The sequence below is a fragment of the Bombina bombina genome, chromosome 8 (genome assembly GCF_027579735.1).
Source record: "Bombina bombina isolate aBomBom1 chromosome 8, aBomBom1.pri, whole genome shotgun sequence".
NCBI lineage: Eukaryota > Metazoa > Chordata > Amphibia > Anura > Bombinatoridae > Bombina > Bombina bombina.
In genome coordinates this window covers 10,595,522-10,619,112 of record NC_069506.1, presented here as the reverse complement: position 1 = coordinate 10,619,112, position 23,591 = coordinate 10,595,522, and the positions used below count along the sequence as shown (strand labels likewise).

General features: G+C 36.2%; 1 protein-coding gene across 2 annotated transcripts in view; it reads right to left on the bottom strand.

Moving 5' to 3' along the window:
- DRD2 (dopamine receptor D2) overlaps positions 1–23,591 on the bottom strand; it is a 164,955-nt gene that overhangs the window by 103,960 nt on the left and 37,404 nt on the right. For both annotated transcript variants that reach the window (XM_053689833.1, XM_053689832.1), the window contains exon 2: positions 7,413–7,522. In XM_053689833.1, the coding sequence (XP_053545808.1) occupies positions 7,413–7,522 (110 nt within the window). The remainder of the gene's footprint in view (positions 1–7,412; positions 7,523–23,591) is intronic.

The window sequence follows — 23,591 nt, the reverse complement described above, 5'->3', positions numbered from 1 at the left end:
GTCCTTAAGATGCAAACACGCTTCTCAGTCTACCCCAATAAGCTCTCAGTAAGGATCTAAGTTTCAATCAAAGAAACCAAAAGAAAGAGGAAAATTTGATCAAATAAATCAGATTTTTTTCAAATTCATCCATTTATTTATTTTTGTAATTGTACATCAGTTACACTGAGCACTTAGGGCCTGCTACTGATCTAAAGCTCTCTGCTCAGGCGAGATGATCTAATAAGCCTCATCAGTACGAGGAGGAGACCACTCAAATATTTAGAAACACAAATGTTATCTTGAGACAGGTTTATGTTGCTATGCAGTGTTCTTTATGTGAATCAGAAACTCCCACGTTACAATATAAGGTCTAAAAATTTTCCAAAGAATTTGTGTGAATTCTCCCCGTGCTAGAGAGTTTTTGATCAGACATTTAGTTCGTTATGCAGTCGAATAAGAAAACAAGTAGAAACCAATTAATTGCAAAATAAAATGTTACAAGTGAAATTAGGACTTGCTTGCAAAGTGGCAAATAAAAAAGCTCATGAAACACTTTTATAGAACGTCAGACATTTAGTTATTACATTTTCTGTTAATGTGTAAAAAGAGGTCTCATTAGATGCTAAAACAAACAATTTACACTTATTCAGACTTTTAATAGCACAGATTTCATTATGTGATGATTACATCGTTATAGAACGACTGCTAGAACTTACTTAGTGAAATGGAAAATGCAGCATCATATTTAGTCATTTATATACATATTAACTCTATAAGCACCAAATAACCAACAGAAAGTGTGACTAACTTTATACAGTAGGTTTACTTGCATTAAAAAGACAGCTGAAGTCTGAAGTTTATTTTTTAGAACTTTACAATAAAGTGCAGAGAGTGTTTACTAATATTAGTGAACGTGGTAGGTATGTTTAGTTAAAGGGACAGTGTACAGTAACATTTTATGAGCAGGACACAGCTGGCAATTGACAAACAAAAAACATAATTTATGTAAGAACTTACCTGATAAATTCATTTCTTTCATATTAGCAAGAGTCCATGAGCTAGTGACGTATGGGATATACATTCCTACCAGGAGGGGCAAAGTTTCCCAAACCTCAAAATGCCTATAAATACACCCCTCACCACACCCACAAATCAGTTTAACGCATAGCCAAGAAGTGGGGTGATAAGATAAAAGTGCGAAAGCATAAAAAATAAGGAATTGGAATAATTGTGCTTTATACAAAAAAATCATAACCACCACAAAAAAGGGTGGGCCTCATGGACTCTTGCTAATATGAAAGAAATGAATTTATCAGGTAAGTTCTTACATAAATTATGTTTTCTTTCATGTAATTAGCAAGAGTCCATGAGCTAGTGACGTATGGGATAATGAATACCCAAGATGTGGATCTTCCACGCAAGAGTCACTAGAGAGGGAGGGATAAAATAAAGACAGCCAATTCCGCTGAAAATAATCCACACCCAAAATAAAGTTTAAATCTTATAATGAAAAAAACTGAAATTATAAGCAGAAGAATCAAACTGAAACAGCTGCCTGAAGTACATTTCTACCAAAAACTGCTTCAGAAGAAGAAAATACGTCAAAATGGTAGAATTTAGTAAAAGTATGCAAAGAAGACCAAGTTGCTGCTTTGCAAATCTGATCAACCGAAGCTTCATTCCTAAACGCCCAGGAAGTAGAAACTGACCTAGTAGAATGAGCTGTAATCCTTTGAGGCGGAGTTGTACCCAACTCAACATAAGCATGATGAATTAAAGATTTCAACCAAGATGCCAAAGAAATGGCAGAGGCCTTCTGACCTTTCCTAGAACCAGAAAAGATAACAAATAGACTAGAAGTCTTTCGGAAATTCTTAGTAGCTTCAACATAATATTTCAAAGCTCTAACTACATCCAAAGAATGCAAAGATCTCTCCTTAGAATTCTTAGGATTAGGACACAATGAAGGAACCACAATTTCTCTACTAATGTTGTTAGAATTCACAACCTTAGGTAAAAATTTAAAAGAAGTTCGCAACACCGCCTTATCCTGATGAAAAATCAGAAAAGGAGACTCACAAGAAAGAGCAGATAATTCAGAAACTCTTCTAGCAGAAGAGATGGCCAAAAGAAACAAAACTTTCCAAGAAAGTAGTTTAATGTCCAGTGAATGCATAGGTTCAAAAGGAGGAGCTTGAAGAGCCCCCAGAACCAAATTCAAACTCCAAGGAGGAGAAATTGACTTAATAACAGGCTTTATACGAACCAAAGCTTGTACAAAACAATGAATATCAGGAAGATTAGCAATCTTTCTGTGAAAAAGAACAGAAAGAGCAGAGATTTGTCCTTTCAATGAACTTGCAGACAAACCTTTATCCAAACCATCCTGAAGAAACTGTAAAATTCTCGGAATTCTAAAAGAATGCCAGGAAAAATGATGAGAAAGACACCAAGAAATATAAGTCTTCCAGACTCGATAATATATCTTCCTAGATACAGATTTACGAGCCTGTAACATAGTATTGATCACAGAGTCAGAGAAACCTCTTTGACTAAGAATCAAGCGTTCAATCTCCATACCTTCAAATTTAAGGATTTGAGATCCTGATGGAAAAAAGGACCTTGCGACAGAAGGTCTGGTCTTAACGGAAGAGTCCACGGTTGGCAAGAGGCCATCCGGACAAGATCCGCATACCAAAACCTGTGAGGCCATGCTGGAGCCACCAGCAGAACAAACAAGCATTCCGTCAGAATCTTGGAAATTACTCTCGGAAGAAGAACTAGAGGCGGAAAGATATAGGCAGGATGATACTTCCAAGGAAGTGACAATGCATCCACTGCTTTCGCCTGAGGATCCCTGGATCTGGACAGATACCTGGGAAGTTTCTTGTTTAGATGAGAAGCCATCAGATCTATTTCTGGAAGTCCCCACATTTGAACAATCTGAAGAAAAACCTCTGGGTGAAGAGACCATTCGCCCGGATGTAACGTTTGGCGACTGAGATAATCCGCTTCCCAATTGTCTATACCTGGGATATGAACCACAGAAATTAGACAGGAGCTGGATTCTGCCCATACCAGTATTCGAGATACTTCTTTCAAAGCCAGAGGACTGTGAGTCCCTCCTTGATGATTGATATATGCCACAGTTGTGACATTGTCTGTCTGAAAACAAATGAACGATTCTCTCTTTAGAAGAGGCCATGACTGAAGAGCTCTGAAAATTGCACGGAGTTCCAAAATATTGATTGGTAATCTCACCTCCTGAGATTCCCAAACCCCTTGTGCTGTCAGAGACCCCCAAACAGCTCCCCAACCTGTCAGACTTGCATCTGTTGAAATCACAGTCCAGGTCGGAAGAACAAAAGAAGCCCCCTGAACTAAACGATGGTGATCTGTCCACCACGTCAGAGAGTGTCGTACAATCAGTTTTAAAGATATCAATTGAGATATCTTTGTGTAATCCCTGCACCACTGGTTCAGCATACAAAGCTGAAGAGGTCGCATGTGAAAACGAGCAAAGGGGATCGCGTCCGATGCAGCAGTCATAAGACACTGCAGTCATGGACACTGAATCTATCTGGAAACCTAAAAAGGTTACCCTTGTCTGAGGAATCAACAAACTCTTTGGTAAATTGATCCTCCAACCATGTTCTCGAAGAAACGATACAAGTTGATTCGTATGAGATTCTGCTAAAAGTGAAGACTGAGCAAGTACCAAGATACCGTCCAAATAAGGAAATACCACAATACCCTGTTCTCTGATTAAAGACAGAAGGGCACGAGAACCTTGGTAAAAATCCTTGGAGCTATTGCTAGGCCAAACGGCAGAGCCACAAACTGGTAATGCTTGTCTAGGAAAGAGAATCTCAGAAACTGATAGTGATCTGGATGAATCGGAATATGCAGATATGCATCCTGTAAATCTATTGTGGACATATAATGCCCTTGCTGAACAAAAGGCAGGGTAGTCCTTATAGTTACCATTTTGAATGTTGGTATCCTTACATAACGATTCAATATTTTTAAATCCAGAACTGGTCTGAAGGAATTCTCCTTCTTTGGTACAATGAAGAGATTTGAGTAAAACCCCAGCCCCTGTTCCAGAACTGGAACTGGTAAAATTACTCCAGCCAACTCTAGATCTGAAACACATTTCAGAAATGCTTGAGCCTTCGCTGGATTTACTGGGACACGGGAAAGAAAAAATCTTCTTGCAGGAGGCCTTATCTTGAAGCCAATTCTGTACCCTTCTGAAACAATGTTCTGAATCCAAAGATTGTGAATTGAATTGATCCAAATTTCTTTGAAAAATCGTAATCTGCCCCCTACCAGCTGGGCTGGAACGAGGGCCGCACCTTCATGTTGACTTTGGAGCTGGCTTTGGTTTTCTAAAAGGCTTGGATTTATTCCAGACTGGAGATGGTTTCCAAACTGATACCGCTCCTGAGGGTGAAGGATCAGGCTTTTGTTCCTTATTGTGACGAAAGGAACGAAAACGATTATTAGACCTAAATTTACCTTTAGATTTTTTATCCTGTGGTAGAAAAGTTCCTTTTCCTCCAGTAACAGTTGAGATAATAGAATCCAACTGTGAACCAAATAATTTATTACCCTGGAAAGAAAGGGAAAGCAAAGTTGACTTAGAAGACATATCAGCATTCCAAGTTTTAAGCCATAAAGCTCTTCTAGCTAAAATAGCTAGAGACATATACCTGACATCAACCCTAATGATATCAAAGATGGCATCACAAATAAAATTATTAGCATGTTGAAGAAGATTAACAATGCTATGAGAATTATGATCTGTTACTTGTTGCGCTAAAGCTTCTAACCAAAAAGTTGAAGCTGCAGCAACATCCGCTAAAGATATAGCAGGTCTAAGAAGATTACCTGAACATAAGTAAGCTTTTCTTAGAAAGGATTCAATTTTCCTATCTAAAGGATCTTTAAAGGAAGTACTATCTGCCGTAGGAATAGTAGTACGTTTAGCAAGAGTAGAGATAGCCCCATCAACTTTAGGGATTTTGTCCCAAAACTCTAATCTGTCAGATGGCACAGGATATAATTGCTTAAAACGTTTAGAAGGAGTAAATGAATTACCCAAATTATTCCATTCCCTGGAGATTACTTCAGAAATAGCATCAGGGACAGGAAAAACTTCTGGAATAACTACAGGAGATTTAAAAACCTTATTTAAACTTTTAGATTTAGTATCAAGAGGACCAGAATCCTCTATTTCTAATGCAATTAAGAGCTCTTTAAGTAAAGAACGAATAAATTCCATTTCAAACAAATATGAAGATTTATCAGCATCAACCTCTGAAACAGAATCCTCTGAACCAGAGGAATCATTATCAGAATCAGAATGATGATGTTCATTTAAAAATTCATCTGAAAAATGAGAAGTTTTAAAGGACCTTTTACGTTTACTAGAAGGAGGAATAACAGACATAGCCTTCTTAATGGATTTAGAAACAAAATCTCTTATGTTAACAGGAACACTCTGAGTATTAGATGTTGATGGAACAGCAACAGGTAATGTAACTTTACTAAAGGAAATATTATCTGCATTAACAAGTTTGTCATGATATTCAATACAAACAACAGCTGGAGGAACAGCTACCAAAAGTTTACAGCAGATACACTTAGCTTGGTAGATCCAGCATCAGGCAGCGATTTTCCAGAAGTATCTTCTGACTCAGGGTCAATCTGGGACATCTTGCAATATGTAATAGAAAAAACAACATATAAAGCAAAATTGATCAAATTCCTTAAATGACAGTTTCAGGAATGAGAAAAAAAATGCCAGTGAACAAGCTTCAAGCAACCAGAAGCAATAAACAATGAGACTTAAATAATGTGGAGACAATAGTGACGCCCATAATTTTTAGCGCCAAAAAAGACGCCCACATTATTTGGCGCCTAAATGCTTTTGGCGCCAAAAATGACGCCACATCCGGTAACGCCGACACTTTTGGCGCAAAAAAACGTCAAAAAATGACGCAACTTCCAGTGAAACGTATGACGCCGGAAACAAAGAAAAAAATGTTTTGCGCCAAAAAAGTCCGCGCCAAGAATGACGCAATAAAATGAAGCATTTTCAGCCCCCGCAAGCCTAACAGCCCACAGGGAAAAAAGTCAAATTTTAAGGTAAGAAAAAAATTGATTTATTCATATGCATTATCCCAAATATGAAACTGACTGTCTGAAATAAGGAACGTTGAACATCCTGAATCAAGGCAAATAAATGTTTAAACACATATATTTAGAACTTTATATAAAAGTGCCCAACCATAGCTTAGAGTGTCACAAAAATAAGACTTACTTACCCCAGGACACTCATCTACATGAAGTAGAAAGCCAAACCAGTACTGAAACGAGAATCAGTAGAGGTAATGGTATATATAAGAGTATATCGTCGATCTGAAAAGGGAGGTAAGAGATGAATCTCTACGACCGATAACAGAGAACCTATGAAATAGACCCCGTAGAAGGAGATTATTGAATTCAAATAGGCAATACTCTCTTCACATCCCTCTGACATTCACTGCACGCTGAGAGGAAAACCGGGCTCGAACCTGCTGCGGAGCGCATATCAACGTAGAATCTAGCACAAACTTACTTCACCACCTCCATAGGAGGCAAAGTTTGTAAAACTGATTTGTGGGTGTGGTGAGGGGTGTATTTATAGGCATTTTGAGGTTTGGGAAACTTTGCCCCTCCTGGTAGGAATGTATATCCCATACGTCACTAGCTCATGGACTCTTGCTAATTACATGAAAGAAAGTGCATGTTTCTAACTGCTAAGGCACACTCGCTAGCTGTAATAAGTAGGGCTTTAGCAATGAGTTTAATTCCTTTGCAGGGCTTAAAGGGACATGAAACGCCATGATTCAGATAGAGAATACAATACTTTTATAAAATTTGCATTGTTCTCCTGTTATCTTTTGTTGAAGAGATATCTGGATAGGTAACGTGCACACGCCTGGAGCAATACATGTCAGGAAATAGTGCTGCCATTTAGCGATCTTACTAACAGATAATGTTGTTGCTAAACTGCCGCCATATCATGCTGCAGACATGTGCACGCTCCTGAGATAACCTTCCTGCTTTTCAACAAAGGAAAACTAAAAAAGAAAATAATATTGGATAATAGAAGTAAATTGGAAAGTTGTTTAAAATTGTGTGTTCTACCTGAATCATGAAAGATACATTTTAGGTGTTAAGTCCACGAGCTACGTAAGTATTAAATACAATTAGAGGATATTATTTTTATCATTTCCGTTCAGATCAGATGGTTCTCTAACCTTTACAGCTGAGATAATGAAGACAAAGTTACAGGCATCGATATTTCCTTTAAGGGAACGTTCCACATAAAAACATCAGATCTGAGAAAAGGAAGAAATTCTCTGTGCCGGGTTCCTTACCTGTCAATGCTGATAGCACAAAGATTAAGGATACTGGCTGTGCACATCATCACATCAAGAGTGACAAATATATCGCAGTGGATACGACTGAACCTCCACTCGCCAACCACCTAGGATTCAAAAGCAGCAGTGAGAACAGAAAATCAATAGCGCAGATGTGTATCAGATCACAGAGCATTAACTTCCAGAGATGTCTGAAATAAAAATAACTGCCAGAGGCTTATGTGTTCATGCCAGGAGGTATAGACAAGAGCTGTGTAACTTGCAATAAATTGGGATTTAAAACGATATTTTAAAGAAAAAGCAATAGTGTTTTTATTGGTTAGAGCGGGGCAGAACTACCATTGATGCAGAAGGGTAAGTGGCACCAGGGCCCGAGAGCTGGAGGGGCCCATAGAAACCAGTCTATATATCTATGTATCTATCATCTATCTATCTATCTATCTATCTATCTATCTATCTATCTTTTATCTATCTATTTATCTTCCTATCATATATCTATCTGTCTGTCTATTATCTATCTATCTATCTATCTATCTATTTATCCATACATCAATTCATCCATATATATTCTATCTGTTTATCTCTCCCCTTTCCTATCTCTCAAACAATCAATCAATCAATATTTTTTTCATATGCACCAATGAACAACCAAAATTCTTTAATGCCCCTTTAGGAACTCCAATGTCTATCCAGCCCAACATGGCAGCCAAGTGTACAGAACACAAAATGTAACTAATGAAGTAAATAAGTTGGCATCATCGATCAACGCAAGGCTCTAAAAGCATTAAAAGATAAAGCAGGTTTATTCTTCACAGAAAAATAGATAGAAAAACTGCACTACATTCTACATTTGCTTCTAATGAGCATGTGCAGGAGTTCACAGTGTATTCATGTATGGGTCTATGATTGGCTGACTACTATCACATGTTACAGGGAACAAAGAAATAGAAGGAAATTATGAAATTTGTCGGGGGAAAAATCTACTGCTCATTTGATATTCAGAGTAAGTTTATTGTGTTGTATTTTTATTATTAATTTCTTGATTATGCATGTCTACTGTATTTAATGGTTTGTTAACCCCACTTATAAAGACTCGACTGTTAGAGGTGAATACAATTGGGAGTGGAGTTACCATTAGTGCAGCAGGTGCACAGACATTATTGTAAATCTGCAGTTCTGGACTCTAAATTCCCATCATGCATTGTACAGTTGTGAGGAGTGAGCTTACTGGAAGGCAGAAAATTTTGCATGTGGTCACACCCCCTCCTCCTTGCTGTGTGTATGTGTGTACAATCCTCATTGCAATTATGTTTTAATAAATATACATTTATGAGTACAAGAGCGACTGTAAAGGTTTTCTTATTGTGAGCAGCTGTGGGTACTTTACTCTCACATGAGGATCAGTGACGCTTTTCACTTCAGATTTTGGATTCTTTGAGTACATAACTGATCTGGACTAGGAGGTGCCTTTTGTCTTGTGGTTTGTTTTTAGAATACAACGTTTTTGAAAGACAATTGGAAGAGCTACGGGTGTACCTGAGGTCATCTAGAAATCAACTGGATTAGTTAAATGGACTTTTACAGACATTCATTTGCACTGTTTGGTGAGGGGAATTGCATTGGTTATTCTCCCTTAAGAGACGCCCCCTTATAATAACAGAATTTTGGACTATATATTGTTATGTTTAAAACACTAAGGGCTTAATTACAAGTGATGAGATAACTGTTGTGTACAAGCTAAAAGGGGTTTATCACTGGTCTTTGTGTGTGTCAGAAGTAACGTGCGTATTACAAGTTTAAACACGCTTACTTGAGCACAATTAAATTTAACGTGCGTTTAACTTCAGAGCTCTGGTTAACTGTTACGCTCAAATAAAAAGTTGTACAAAATACAAAAAATATATATTTACATCTAGAGGATTCAACCTGTGTCCAGAAGTGCTACTATTAAAAGTAAAAAGTTTTGGCTCATGCACTAACCGAATGCGCACAAAAAGTTTAAATTAGAATATCATGACCATGTTAATGTATTCCCCCAACGCAGTCAATGGAGCAAAAAAAAGGTGAAAAAAAACTAACACCCTAAATATAAGGGAATATGAGTTGAGTATTTTCAAATAGCTATTCCTAAATATCTCAGTATATATATTTAACTATATATAATCATCTCTATATAAATATATATTTTACAAAAAAAAAACCCAGATATATAGAAATATTTATTTATGAATAAATAGAACATATTCTTCTATGAGAAGAACATTGGAAAGCGAAATATTAATATTTTCATGTGGGGTTAGCGCACTTGAGAATATGTGATAGGGTTTGCGTGACTTTCACGCTCAATTGAAGTCTATGTGGAAATACGTTAATGTGGTTGTTATATTCGAAGTTCAGTTTTTTGCATGCTTCGGGTTATCGCTCATGCAAAAACTTTTTACTTTCAACATGTAATACGCATGCTACCCAACGCACACGCTCGTGAGAGAGATGCCTTTCCTATAGAGGGAGATATGGGACTTCCTTTTTACATTTACTATATGCAGATAGGATAAGAAATAATTGGAAACTCATTAAGGAAAACCATTAATAGCAAACCGTTTTTACACTACAGAGTTCCTTTAATTTGAGAACAGTATAAAAATTTCTCTTTATCTTTTTGTAATGCTAAAACAAACAAAAAAACTCTTCTGCTCACTCTCCTGTTGCTAATTTCTTGAATAATTAGCAACATATTTTGCATTGTTTCACTCTAAGATGACATGGTTTTTATGGGTTGCAATGTAAAACTTAAAATCCCATAACCACACTCAAGATTTAGGTTTTCTTTTAAAATGTTCATGATAAACCGCAACAGTACAATACTACATATATCTGATGGTATTTTGGTAGAATATACATGTATACCTATATATCTATTTCATATTACATAATTATGCCTCTACATGTTTTCATCTACTTAATAGCAAAAGGCTCCAATGCACTTATATATGTCTATATGTATTTATGTGTTTATATGTGTATATATGTCTATATATGTGTACATATGTATACATGGGTTTATATGTGTATATATGTCTATATGTATTTATGTGTTATTATGTGTATATATGTCTATATATGTGTACATATGTATTTATGTGTTTATATGTGTATATATGTCTATATATGTGTATTTATGTGTTTATATGTGTATATATGTCTATATATGTGTACATATGTATTTATGTGTTTATATGTGTATATATGTCTATATGTATTTGTGTTTATATGTGTATATATGTCTATATATGTGTACATATGTATTTATATCTGTATATATGTGTTATACATATATACAGATATAAATACATATGTACACACATATAAACATATATATAGAGAGAGAGAGAGAGGGGGAGGGAGAGAGGGAGAGAGGGAGAGAGACGGACGCCTGATTAAACAGAGATCTGAGAAACGCGTTGCTTACTGTGTTTTTAAACATCAGAATCATATTTTTTACATCTGTTTTTGTTTTTTATTAAATTGTGACACTACAATTTTATTTGAGAGTCTGAGCTTTATTCACCCATTGAGGACACCTGGGATACCGGTACTCACGCTGGGACACTGCAAATCCCCAGTCTGCTTTACTTGGCACATATGGGTGCTTCTCCATTTGTGAGTATTAATTTGTATTATCTTAAACCATCTTGTCTCTACTATATCACACTAGGAGGCGCCCTTGTCTTGTAATTGTTTTTCACAGAAAGAATATATATATATATATAGATAGAAATATACTGTATATATATATTTGCATCTTTAGACGTGTATATATATATATATTTGCATCTTTAGACATGTGTATATATATATATTTGCATCTTTAGACATGTGTATATATATATATATATATATATTTGCATCTTTAGACGTGTATATATATATATATATATATATTTGCATCTTTAGACGTGTATATATATATATATTTGCATCTTTAGACGTGTATATATATATATATTTGCATCTTTAGACATGTGTATATATATATATTTGCATCTTTAGACATGTATATATATATATATATATTTGCATCTTTAGACGTGTGTGTATATATATATATATATATATATATATTTGCATCTTTAGACGTGTATAGATATATATATATATATATATTTGCATCTTTAGACATGTGTTTATATATATATATATATATATTTGCATCTTTAGACGTGTATATATATATATTTGCATCTTTAGACATGTGTGTGTGTATATATATATATATATATATATATATATATTTGCATCTTTAGACATGTGTATATATATATATATTTGCATCTTTAGACGTGTATATACAGGTAGCCCTCAGTTTTTGCCGGGGTTAAGTTCCAGAAGGAATGGTTGTAAATCGAAACCGTTATAAATTGAAACCCAGTTTATAATGTAAGTCAAAGGGAAGTGAGGGGGTTAGGTTCCAAGCCCCTCTTAAAATTGTCATAAGTAACACCTAATACATTATTTTTAAAGCTTTGAAATGAAGACTTTAAATGCTAAACAGCATTATAAACCTAATAAAATAATCACACAACACAGAATATATAATTAAACACTGTTAAATGAACAAAAACATTTGCTAAACAGCATTATACACCTAATAAAATAATTACACAACACAGACATAACTTGCATTTTTCTGCAAACAGTTATTTCTATGCATTCGAATCTGGACTGATTTATAGACAGAAAGATTTTGTTCCTTTGAAATCTGCTCGATATTTCAGGTCTGGTTAAACTGATTAATTTCAGCTTGCTTGGCTTTGCTGCAACACAAGCGGACAGCTCCACTTACTGACTATTTTAATAAATGCACTGCTTCTCAATGTTTTCAATAGCAGTCACATGACTGGAAAAAAAGGTTGTTATTCTGAAACGGTGTAAATTGAACCATTGTAAAACGAGGGCCACCTGTATATATATTTGCATCTTTAGACGTGTATATATATATATATATATATATATATATATATTTGCATCTTTAGACATGTGTATATATATATATACATATATATATATATTTGCATCTTTAGACATGTGTATATATATATATATATATATTTGCATCTTCAGACATGTGTATATATATATATATATATTTGCATCTTTAGACATGTGTGTATATATATATATATATATTTGCATCTTTAGACGTGTATATATATATATATATATATATATATATTTGCATCTTTAGACGTGTGTATATATATATATATATACAGTATCTCACAAAAGTGAGCACACCCCTCACATTTTTATAAAAATGATATATCTTCATGTGACAACACTGAAGAAATGACACTTTGCTACAATGTAAAGTAGTTAGTGTACAGCCTGTATAACAGTGTAAATATTTTATTATATCTTATCATGTGACAACACTGAAGAAATGACACTTTGCTACAATGTAAAGTAGTGAGTGTACAGCCTGTATAACAGTGTAAATATTTTATTATATCTTATCATGTGACAACACTGAAGAAATGACACTTTGCTACAATGTAAAGTAGTGAGTGAACAGCCTGTATAACAGTGTAAATTTGCTGTCCCCTCAAAATAACTCAACACACAGCCATTAATTGGGCCCAATTAGCCATTTTCTCTCCCTGTTGTGATGTGACTCGTTAGTGTTACAAGGTATCAGGTGTGAATGAGGAATAGGTTTGTTAAATTTGGTGTTATCGCTCTCACACTCTCTCATACTGGTCACTGAAAGTTCAACATGGCACCTCATGGCAAAGAACTCTCTGAGGATTTGAAAAAAAGAATCGTTGCTCTACATAAAGATGGCCAAGGCTATAAGAAGATTGCTAAGACCCTGAAACTGAGCTACAGCATGGTGGGCAAGACCATACAGTGGTTTCACAGGACAGGTTCCACCAGACCAGGCCTCACCATGGGCGACCAAAGAAGTTGAGTGCACGTGCTCAGCGTCATATCCAGAGTTTGTCTTTGGGAAATATATGTATGAGTGCTGCCAGCATTGCTGCAGAGGTTGAAGGGGTAGGGGGTCATCCTGTCAGTGCTCAGACCATACGCCGCACACTGCATCAAATTGGTCTGCATGGCTGTCATCCCAGAAGGAAGCCTCTTCTAAAGATGATGCACAAGAAAGCTCACAAACAGTTTGTTGAAGACAAGCAGACTAAGGACATGGATTAATGGAACCATGTCCTGTGGTCCGATGAGACCAAGATAAACTTATTTGGTTCAGTTGGTGACAAGTGTGTGTGGCGGTAACCAGGTGAGGAGTACAAAGACAACTGTGTCTTGCCTACAGTCAAGCATGGTGGTGGGAGTATCATGGTCTTGGCCTTCATTAATGCTGCCGGCACTGGGGAGCTACAGTTCTTTGAGGGAACCATGAATGCCAACATGTACTGTGTGCGCATGTGCATATGTCTGTCAATCTGTGCATGCGTTTGTATGTGTGTGTGTAGGTACATTCGTTAGTGTGTGTGTATGTGTGTGAGTAGTGTATGTATGTGTGTGTATGTATACACACGCACATTTATACACACACATACACATTTATACACACACATGCAGTTATACACACTCACACACATTTATACACACATATACACACACACACATGCAGTTATAGAGACACACACGTATACACATTTATACACACATATGCACATACACACATATACACATACACACACACACACACACACATTCAATTATACACACACATACATATTTATACACACACATGCAGTTATACACACCCACACACTTATACACATTTATACACACATATACACATACACACACACATGCAGTTATACACACCCACACTTATACACATTTATACACACATTAACAGTTACACACACTTATACACATTTATACACACATATACACACACACATTAACAGTTACACATACTTATACACATTTATATACACATACACACACACACATGCAGTTATACACACTTATACACACATTCAGTTACACACACTTATACACACACATACACATTTATACACACATGCAGTTATACACACTCACACACATTTATACACACATATACACACACACATGCAGTTATAGAGACACACACGTATACACATTTATACACACATATGCACATACACACATATACACATACACACACACACACACATTCAATTATACACACACACACACACACACATTTATACACACACATGCAGTTATACACACCCACACACTTATACACATTTATACACACATATACACATACACACACACATGCAGTTATACACACCCACACTTATACACATTTATACACACATATACACACACACATTTACAGTTACACATACTTATACACATGTATACACACATATACACATACACACACACATGCAGTTATACACACACACACACACACACATGCAGTTATACACACACACACACACACACATTCACAGTTACACACACTTATACACACATGCACATATCTTAAAGGGACACTGTACCCAAAAAATTTCTTTCGTGATTCAAATAGAGCATGCAATTTTAAGCAACTTTCTAATTTACTCCTATTATCAATGTTTCTTCTTTCTCTTGCTATCTTTATATGAAAAAGAAGGCATCTAAGCTTTTTTTCTTGGTTCAGAACTCTGGACAGCAGTTTTTGATTTGTGGATGAATTTATCCACCAATCAGCAAGGACAACCTAGGTTGTTGACCAAAAATGGGCCGGCATCTAAACTTACATTTTTGCATTTCAAATGAAGATACTAAGGCCTAGATTTAGAGTTTAGCGGTAGCCGTCAAAACCAGCGTTAGAGGCTCCTAACGCTGGTTTTTACCGCCCGCTGGTATTTAGAGTCAGTCAGGAAAGGGTCAAACGCTCACTTTGCAGCCGCGACTTTTCCATACCGCAGATCCCCCTGCGCCGTTTGCGTATCCTATCTTTTCAATGGGATCTTTCTAACGCCGGTATTTAGAGTCTTGGCTGAAGTGAGCGTTAGAAATCTAACAACAAAACTCCAGCCGCAGTAAAAAGTCAGTAGTTAAGAGCTTTCTGGGCTAACGCCGGTTTATAAAGCTCTTAACTACTGTGCTCTAAAGTACACTAACACCCATAAACTACCTATGTACCCCTAAACCGAGGTCCCCCCACATCGCCGCCACTCTATTAAAAAATTTTAACCCCTAATCTGCCGCTCTGTACACCGCCGCCACCTACGTTATCCCTATGTACCCCTAATCTGCTGCCCCTAACATCGCCGACCACCTATATTATATTTATTAACCCCTAATCTGCCGCCCCCGCTATCGCTGACCCCTGCATATTATTATTAACCCCTAATCTGCCGCTCCGTACACCGCCGCCACCTACGTTATCCCTATGTACCCCTAATCTGCTGCCCCTAATACCACCGACACCTACATAATATTTATTAACCCCAAATCTGCCGCCCCCAACGTCGCCGCCACCTAACTACACTTATTAACCCCTAATCTGCCGACCGGACCGCACCACTACTATAATAAATGTATTAACCCCTAATCCGCCTCACTCCCGCCTCAATAACCATATAATAAATAGTATTAACCCCTAATCTGCCCTCCCTAACATCGCCGACACCTAACTTCAAGCATTAACCCCTAATCTGCCGACCGGAGCTCACCGCTACTCTAATACATTTTTTAACCCCTAAAGCTAATTCTAACCCTAACCCTAACACCCCCCTAAGTTAAATATAATTTTTATCTAATAAAATAAATGAACTCTTATTAAATAAATTATTCCTATTTAAAGCTAAATACTTACCTGTAAAATAAACCCTAATATAGCTACAATATAAATAATAATTATATTGTAGCTATTTTAGGATTAATATTTATTTTACAGGCAACTTTGTATTTATTTTAACCAGGTACAATAGCTATTAAATAGTTAATAACTATTTAATAGCTACCTAGTTAAAATAATTACAAAATTACCTGTAAAATAAATCCTAACCTAAGTTACAATTAAACCTAACACTACACTATCAATAAATTAATTAAATACAATACCTACAAAAAAATACAATTAAATAAACTAACTAAAGTACAAAAATAAAAAAGAACTAAGTTACAAAAAAATAAAAAAATATTTACAAACATTAGAAAAATATTACAACAATCTTAAACTAATTACACCTACTCTAAGCCCCCTAATAAAATAAGTAAGACCCCCAAAATAAAAAAATGCCCTACCCTATTCTAAAATTAAAATAGAAAAGCTCTTTTACCTTACCAGCCCTGAAAAGGGCCCTTTGCGGGGCATGCCCCAAAGAATTCAGCTCTTTTGCCTGTGAAAAAACCCATACAATACCCCCCTCCCCAACATTACAACCCACCACCCACGTACCCCTAATCTAACCCAAACCCCCCTTAAATAAACCTAACACTAAGCCTCTGAAGATCTTCCTACCTTATCTTCACCACCCCGGGTTCACCGATCGATCCAGAAGAGCCTCTGATGTCTTGATCCAAGCCCAAGCGGGGGGCTGAAGATGTCCATGATCCGACTGAAGTCTTCATCCAAGCGGTAGCTGAAGAGGTCCATGATCGGGCTGAAGTCTTCTATCAAGCGGGAGCTGAAAAGGTCCATGATCGGGCTGAAGTCTTCTATCAAGCGGGAGCTGAAGAGGTCCATGATCGGGCTGAAGTCTTCTATCAAGCGGCATCTTCAATCTTCTTTCTTCCGGATCCATGTTCATCCCGCCGACGCGGAACATCCATCTTCACCGACGACTTCCCGACAGCCAATAGAATGCGAGCTCAATCTGATTGGCTGATCGGATCAGCCAATCAGATTGAACTTGATTCTGATTGGCTGATTCCATCAGCCAATCAGAATTTTCTTACCTTAATTCTGATTGGCTGATATCAGCCAATCAGAATTCGAGGGACGCCATCTTGGATGATGTCCCTTAAAGGAACCGTCATTCGTCGGGAAGTCGTCGGTGAAGATGGGTGTTCCGCGTCGGCGGGATGAACATGGGTCCGGAAGATAGAAGATTAAAGATGCCGCTTGATAGAAGACTTCAGCCCGATCATGGACCTCTTCAGCTCCCGCTTGATAGAAGACTTCAGCCCGATCATGGACCTCTTCAGCTCCCGCTTGACAGAAGACTTCAGCCCGATCATGGACCTCTTCAGCTCCCGCTTGGATGAAGACTTCAGTCGGATCATGGACATCTTCAGCCCCCCGCTTGGGCTTGGATCAAGACATCGGAGGCTCTTCTGGATCGATCGGTGAACCCGGCATGGTGAAGATAAGGTAGGAAGATCTTCAGGGGCTTAGTGTTAAGTTTATTTAAGGGGGGTTTGGGTTAGATTAGGGGTATGTGGGTGGTGGGTTGTAATGTTGGGGGGGGGTATTGTATGTTTTTTTTTTACAGGCAAAAGAGCTGAATTCTTTGGGGCATGCCCCGCAAAGGGCCCTTTTCAGGGCTGGTAAGGTAAAAGAGCTTTTCTATTTTAATTTTAGAATAGGGTAGGGCATTTTTTATTTTGGGGGTTTTTCTTATTTTATTAGGGGGCTTAGAGTAGGTGTAATTAGTTTAACATTGTTGTAATATTTTTCTAATGTTTGTAAAAAAAAAATATTTTTTGTAACTTAGTTCTTTTTTATTTTTTGTACTTTAGTTAGTTTATTTCATTGTATTTATTCGTAGGTTTTGTATTTAATTAATTTATGGATAGTGTAGTGTTATGTTTAATTGTAGATAATTGTAGGTATTTTATTTAATTAATTTATTGCTAGTGTAGTGTTAGTTTTAATTGTAACTTAGGTTAGGATTTATTTTACAGGTAAGTTTGTAATTATTTTAACTAGGTAGCTATTAAATAGTTAATAACTATTTAATAGCTATTGTACCTGGTTAAAATAATTACAAAGTTGCCTGTAAAATAAATATTAATCCCAAAATAGCTACAATATAATTATAATTCATATTGTAGCTATATTAGGGTTTATTTTACAGGTACGTATTTAGCTTTAAATAGGAATAATTTATTTAATAAGAAATAATTTATTTTGTTAGATTTAAATTATATTTAACTTAGGGGGGTGTTAGGGTTATGGTTAGACTTAGCTTTAGGGGTTAATACATTTATTAGAGTAGCGGTGAGATCCGGTCGGCAGATTAGGGTTTAATAAGGGTAGGTAGGTGGAGGCGACGTTGGGGGTGGAAGATTAGGGGTTAATAAATATAATATAGGGGTCGGCGGTGTTAGGGGCAGCAGATTAGGGGTACATAGTGATAACGTAGGTTGCGGCGGTGTATGGAGCGACAGATTAGGGGTTAATAATAATATGCAGGGGTCAGCGATAGTGGGGGCGGCAGATTAGGGGTTAATAAGCGTAAGGTTAGGGGTGTTTAGACTCGGGTACATGTTAGGGTGTTAGGTGCAGACTTAGAAAGTGTTTCCCCATAGGAAACAATGGGGCTGCGTTAGGAGCTGAACGCTGCTTTTTTGCAGGTGTTAGGTTTTTTTTCTGCTCAAATAGCCCCATTGTTTTCTATGCGGGAATCGTGCACGAGCACGTTTTTGAAGCTAGCCGCGTCCATAAGCAAAGCTGGTATCGAGAGTTGCAGTGGCGGTAAATATGCTCTACGCTCCCTTTTTTGGAGCCTAACACAGCCCTTCTGTGAACTCTAAATACCAGTGGTATTTAAAAGGTGCGGGGGAAAAAAAGCACGCGTAGCTAACACACCCCTTTGGCCGCAAAACTCTAAATCTAGCCGCAGGAAGGAGGAATAAGTGCCCAGTGATACAAAGAGCCTCCTAGTAGTTCACAATAAGACATGTAGAATTAACCAGTGATTGCAGGGTCTGGATTTTGGGTTACAGAAAGAAGTGTCAGACCTGCCCACATAATACCCAAGAATCTGGTGTCCTAGCTCTAGCTGTCACAGACACAGGCCGCAGTACTCCATACTCCACCCAGCATCCTTTGCAGCATCCTTCCCAGCACCACACACAGAAGCCTGTGTACACCCACATAAACTTATACTGTCCCCACCAGAAGCTTGTGCCCCAGATTTACTCCGCACCCTACATAACAGCGACCTCACCTCAGGGTGTAAAATAGGGACGCATCCAGCTTCTTTCTCATACTCGTCATCCATGATCCATAGTGTCAGGCAGCGCAAGTGAGCTCCACCTCCTCCATGCTCTGACACCACACACGTGGCACGCCCACATTCCCATCCCATAGGCAGCCTATAACAAGCAATAGCCAAGCCAGCCCAGAGACAGGAAGACTGAAGAATAGACTAAGTTGCGTTGCAGGTGCAGGGAGCCAGCAAGAACCAGCGGAAGCAGTGATCGGTGATGTCGATGATAAAATGTTAGTGAAATGATCAACAAACAATTTAATAAATAACAAATTGAATTAACTTAATACATCATTCATATCATAATACATATTTTAAGTCCCTGTCTGTCCCTCAATGTCTCATGATCCATCCATCACACTTCAGGGCAGCCGATAATCTGATTTTATCCTCGGCAGTCAGCACCACTCTCAGCGCCCCCTGCTAGTGCGCCCTAAGGCAGTTGCCTATCAGCCTTATACCAAATGCTGTCTCTGTCGCATTTAGCAAGGTTGAGCGCACATGATTGGCTACAGCGAATCATGTCCGCTCGACCTATGGCAAATCTACCCCATTATATCTCTGAGCACTTATAACTTTTTTTTTAATTATTTTTTTTAATAATTTTTATTAGATAGTGTTATAATGAGTGCAATTTTTATTAGATAGTGTTATTGTGAGTGTAATTTTTATAAGATAGTGTTATAATGAGTGTAATTTTATTAGATAGTGTTATTATGAGTGTAATTTTTATCAGATATGTTATTATAAGGTGTTTTTTTATTAGATAGTGTTATAATTAGTGTAATTTTTATTAGATAGTGTTATAATGAATGTAATTTTTATTAGATAGTGTTATTATGAGTGTAATTTTGTTAGATAGTGTTATAATCAGTGTAATGTTTATTAGATAGTGTTATTATGAGTGTAATTTTTATTAGATAGTGTTATAATGAGTGTAATGCTTATTAGATAGTGTTATTACAAGTGTAATTTTTATTAGATAGTGTTATTATGAGTGCAACTTTATTAGATAGTGTTATGAGTGTCATTTTTATTAGATAGTGTTATAATGAGTGTAATTTTTATTAGATAGTGTTATGAGTGTAATTTTATTAGATAGTGTTATTATGAGTGTAATTTTATTAGATAGTGTTATAATGAGTGTAATTTTTATTAGATAGTGTTGTTATGATTGTAATTTTTATTACATAGTGTTATTATGAGTGCAACTTTATTAGATAGTGTTATAATGAGTGTAATTTTTATTAGATAGTGTTATAATGAGTGTAATTTTATTAGATAGTGTTATTATGAGTGTAATTGTTATTAAATCGTCTTATTATGAGTGCAACTTTATTAGATAGTGTTATAATGAGTTATTATGAGTGTAACTTTATTAGATAGTGTAGTGTTATTGTGAGTGTAATTTTTATTAGATAGTGTTATTGTCAGTGTAATTTTTATTAGATAGTGTTATTTTGAGTTTAATTGTTATTAGATAGTGTTATTATTAGTGTAATTAATATTAGATAGTGTTATTGTGAGTGTAATTTTTATTAGATACTGTTATTGTGAGTGTAATTTTTATTAGATAGTGTTATTGTGAGTGTAATTTTTATTAGATAGTGTTATAAGTGTAATTGTTATTAGATAGTGTTATAATGAGTGTAATTTTATTAGATAATGTTATAATGAGTGTAATTTTATTAGACAGTGTTATTATGAGTGTAACTTTATTAGATAGTGTTATTGTGAGTGTAGTTTTTATTAGATAGTGTTATTGTGAGTGTAGTTTTTATTAGATAGTGTTATTGTGTGTGTAATTTTTATTAGATAGTGTTATTGTGAGTTTAATTGTTATTAGATAGTGTTATTATTAGTGTAATTTTTATTAGATAGTGTTATTGTGAGTGTAATTTTTATTAGATACTGTTATTGTGAGTGTAATTTTTATTAGATACTGTTATTGTGAGTGTAATTGTTATTAGATAGTGTTATTATGAGTGTAATTGTTATTAGATAGTGTTATTATGAGTGTAATTTTTATTAGATAGTGTTATTATGAGTGTAATTTCTTTCATGTAATTGGCAAGAGTCCATGAGCTAGTGACATATTGGATATACAATCCTACCAGGAGGGACAAAGTTTCCCAAACCTCAAAATGCCTATAAATACACCCCTCACCACACCCACAATTCAGTTTGACAAACTTTGCCTCCCTATGGAGGTGGTGAAGTAAGTTTGTGCTTGATTTTCTTCAGTGATATGCGCTTCTCAGCATTTTGAAGCCTGATTCCTCTCAGAGTATAGTGTTTGTCAGAGGGATGTGAAGGGAGTATCACCTATTGATTAAATGGTTTTCCTCATGGGAAATCTTTTCATAGGTTCTCTGTTATCGGTCGTAGAGATTCATCTCCTACCTCCCTTTTCAGATCGACAATATACTCTCATATTCCATTACCTCTACTGATAACTGTTTCAGTACTGGTTTGTCTATCTGCTATATTTCGGTAAGTATGTTTTCATTACTTAAGACACTTTCAGCTATGGTTTGGCACTTTATGTATTAATATAAAGTTTTAAATATAGGTATTATACTTATGTTTGCCATGAGTCAGGTTTATGTATATTTCCTTTTTGCAGACTATCAGTTTCAAAATTGGGAAAATATTTAGGAAGTTATTTTTTCTTACCTGGGGTCTTTTCTTCAAATTAACTGCTTTTTCATAAAATTTTGCTGGCAAAATTAGGCTTGAAAGGTCGCAAAATGTTGATATTTATTGCGTCATTCTTGGCGCAAGATTTTTTTTGCGCAAAGGTACGTTCGGTGATGCAAATTCGTAATTTCCCGCTTATTAGTTGATGCCAGGTTTCCTTGCACAAGGTTGCATCTGCCTAACAACATCCGGAAATGACGCAACTCGCGTCATGGCAGACGCAACCTTGTGCAAGGAAACCTGGTATCAACTAAGATGCTGGAAATTACGAATTTGTGGCACCGAACGTACCTTTACGCCAACAAAAATTCTCGTGCCAAGAATGACGCAATAAATATCAGCATTTTGCGACCTCGCAAGCCTAATTTAATTTTGCGTTGTGCGTCATAATTGGCGCTAAATAATTTAATTATTTAAACCCCACTTCCTAAATGCCTCTTGCCTTTTTTATATATACTCAGAGGGCTATGCTGTTTGCATTTTTTTCCCATTCCTAAAACTGCCATATAAGGAAATTGATTATTTTGCTTTTTTTTCTCTTACATGTGCAAGATGTCTCAATCTGATTCTGTCTCAGAAACAACTGTTGGAATCCTGCTGCCTGATAACAGATCTACCAAAGCTAAGTGTATCTGTTGTAAGTTGGCGGAGATTATATCTCCAGCTGTAGTATGCAACAGTTGTCATGATAAACTTTTACATGCAGATAATGTATCCTTCAGTACTAGTACAATGCCTGTTGTTCCTTCAACATCTAATGTATATGATATCCCTGTGAATATAAAATATTTTATTGCTGATGTGATTCAAAAGGCTTTGTCTGCTATTCTGCCTTCTAATAAACGTAAAAGGTATTTTAAAACTTCTCATAAAGTGGATGAAATTTCAAATGACCGACAACATACTGAGTTATCCTCCTCTGATGAGGATCTATCTGATTCAGAAGATCCTACCTCAGATATTGACACTGGCACATCTACTTATCTCTTTAAGATGGAGTATACATGTTCCTTGTTAAAAGAGGTGTTGATTACTTTGGATATTGAGGAATCTAGTCCTCTTGATACTAAAACTAGTAAACATTTAAATTCTGTTTATAAACCTCCTGTGGTTACTTCAGAGGTTTTTCCAGTTCATGATGCTATTTCTGTTATGATTTCAAAGAAATGGGATAGGCCTGGTACTTCTTTTATTCCTTCTACTAGGTTTAAAAAGTTGTATCCTTTGCCAGCAGCTAGATTGAAGTTTTGTGAAAAAATCCCCAATGTTGATGGGGCTATCTCTACTCTTGCCAAACGTACTA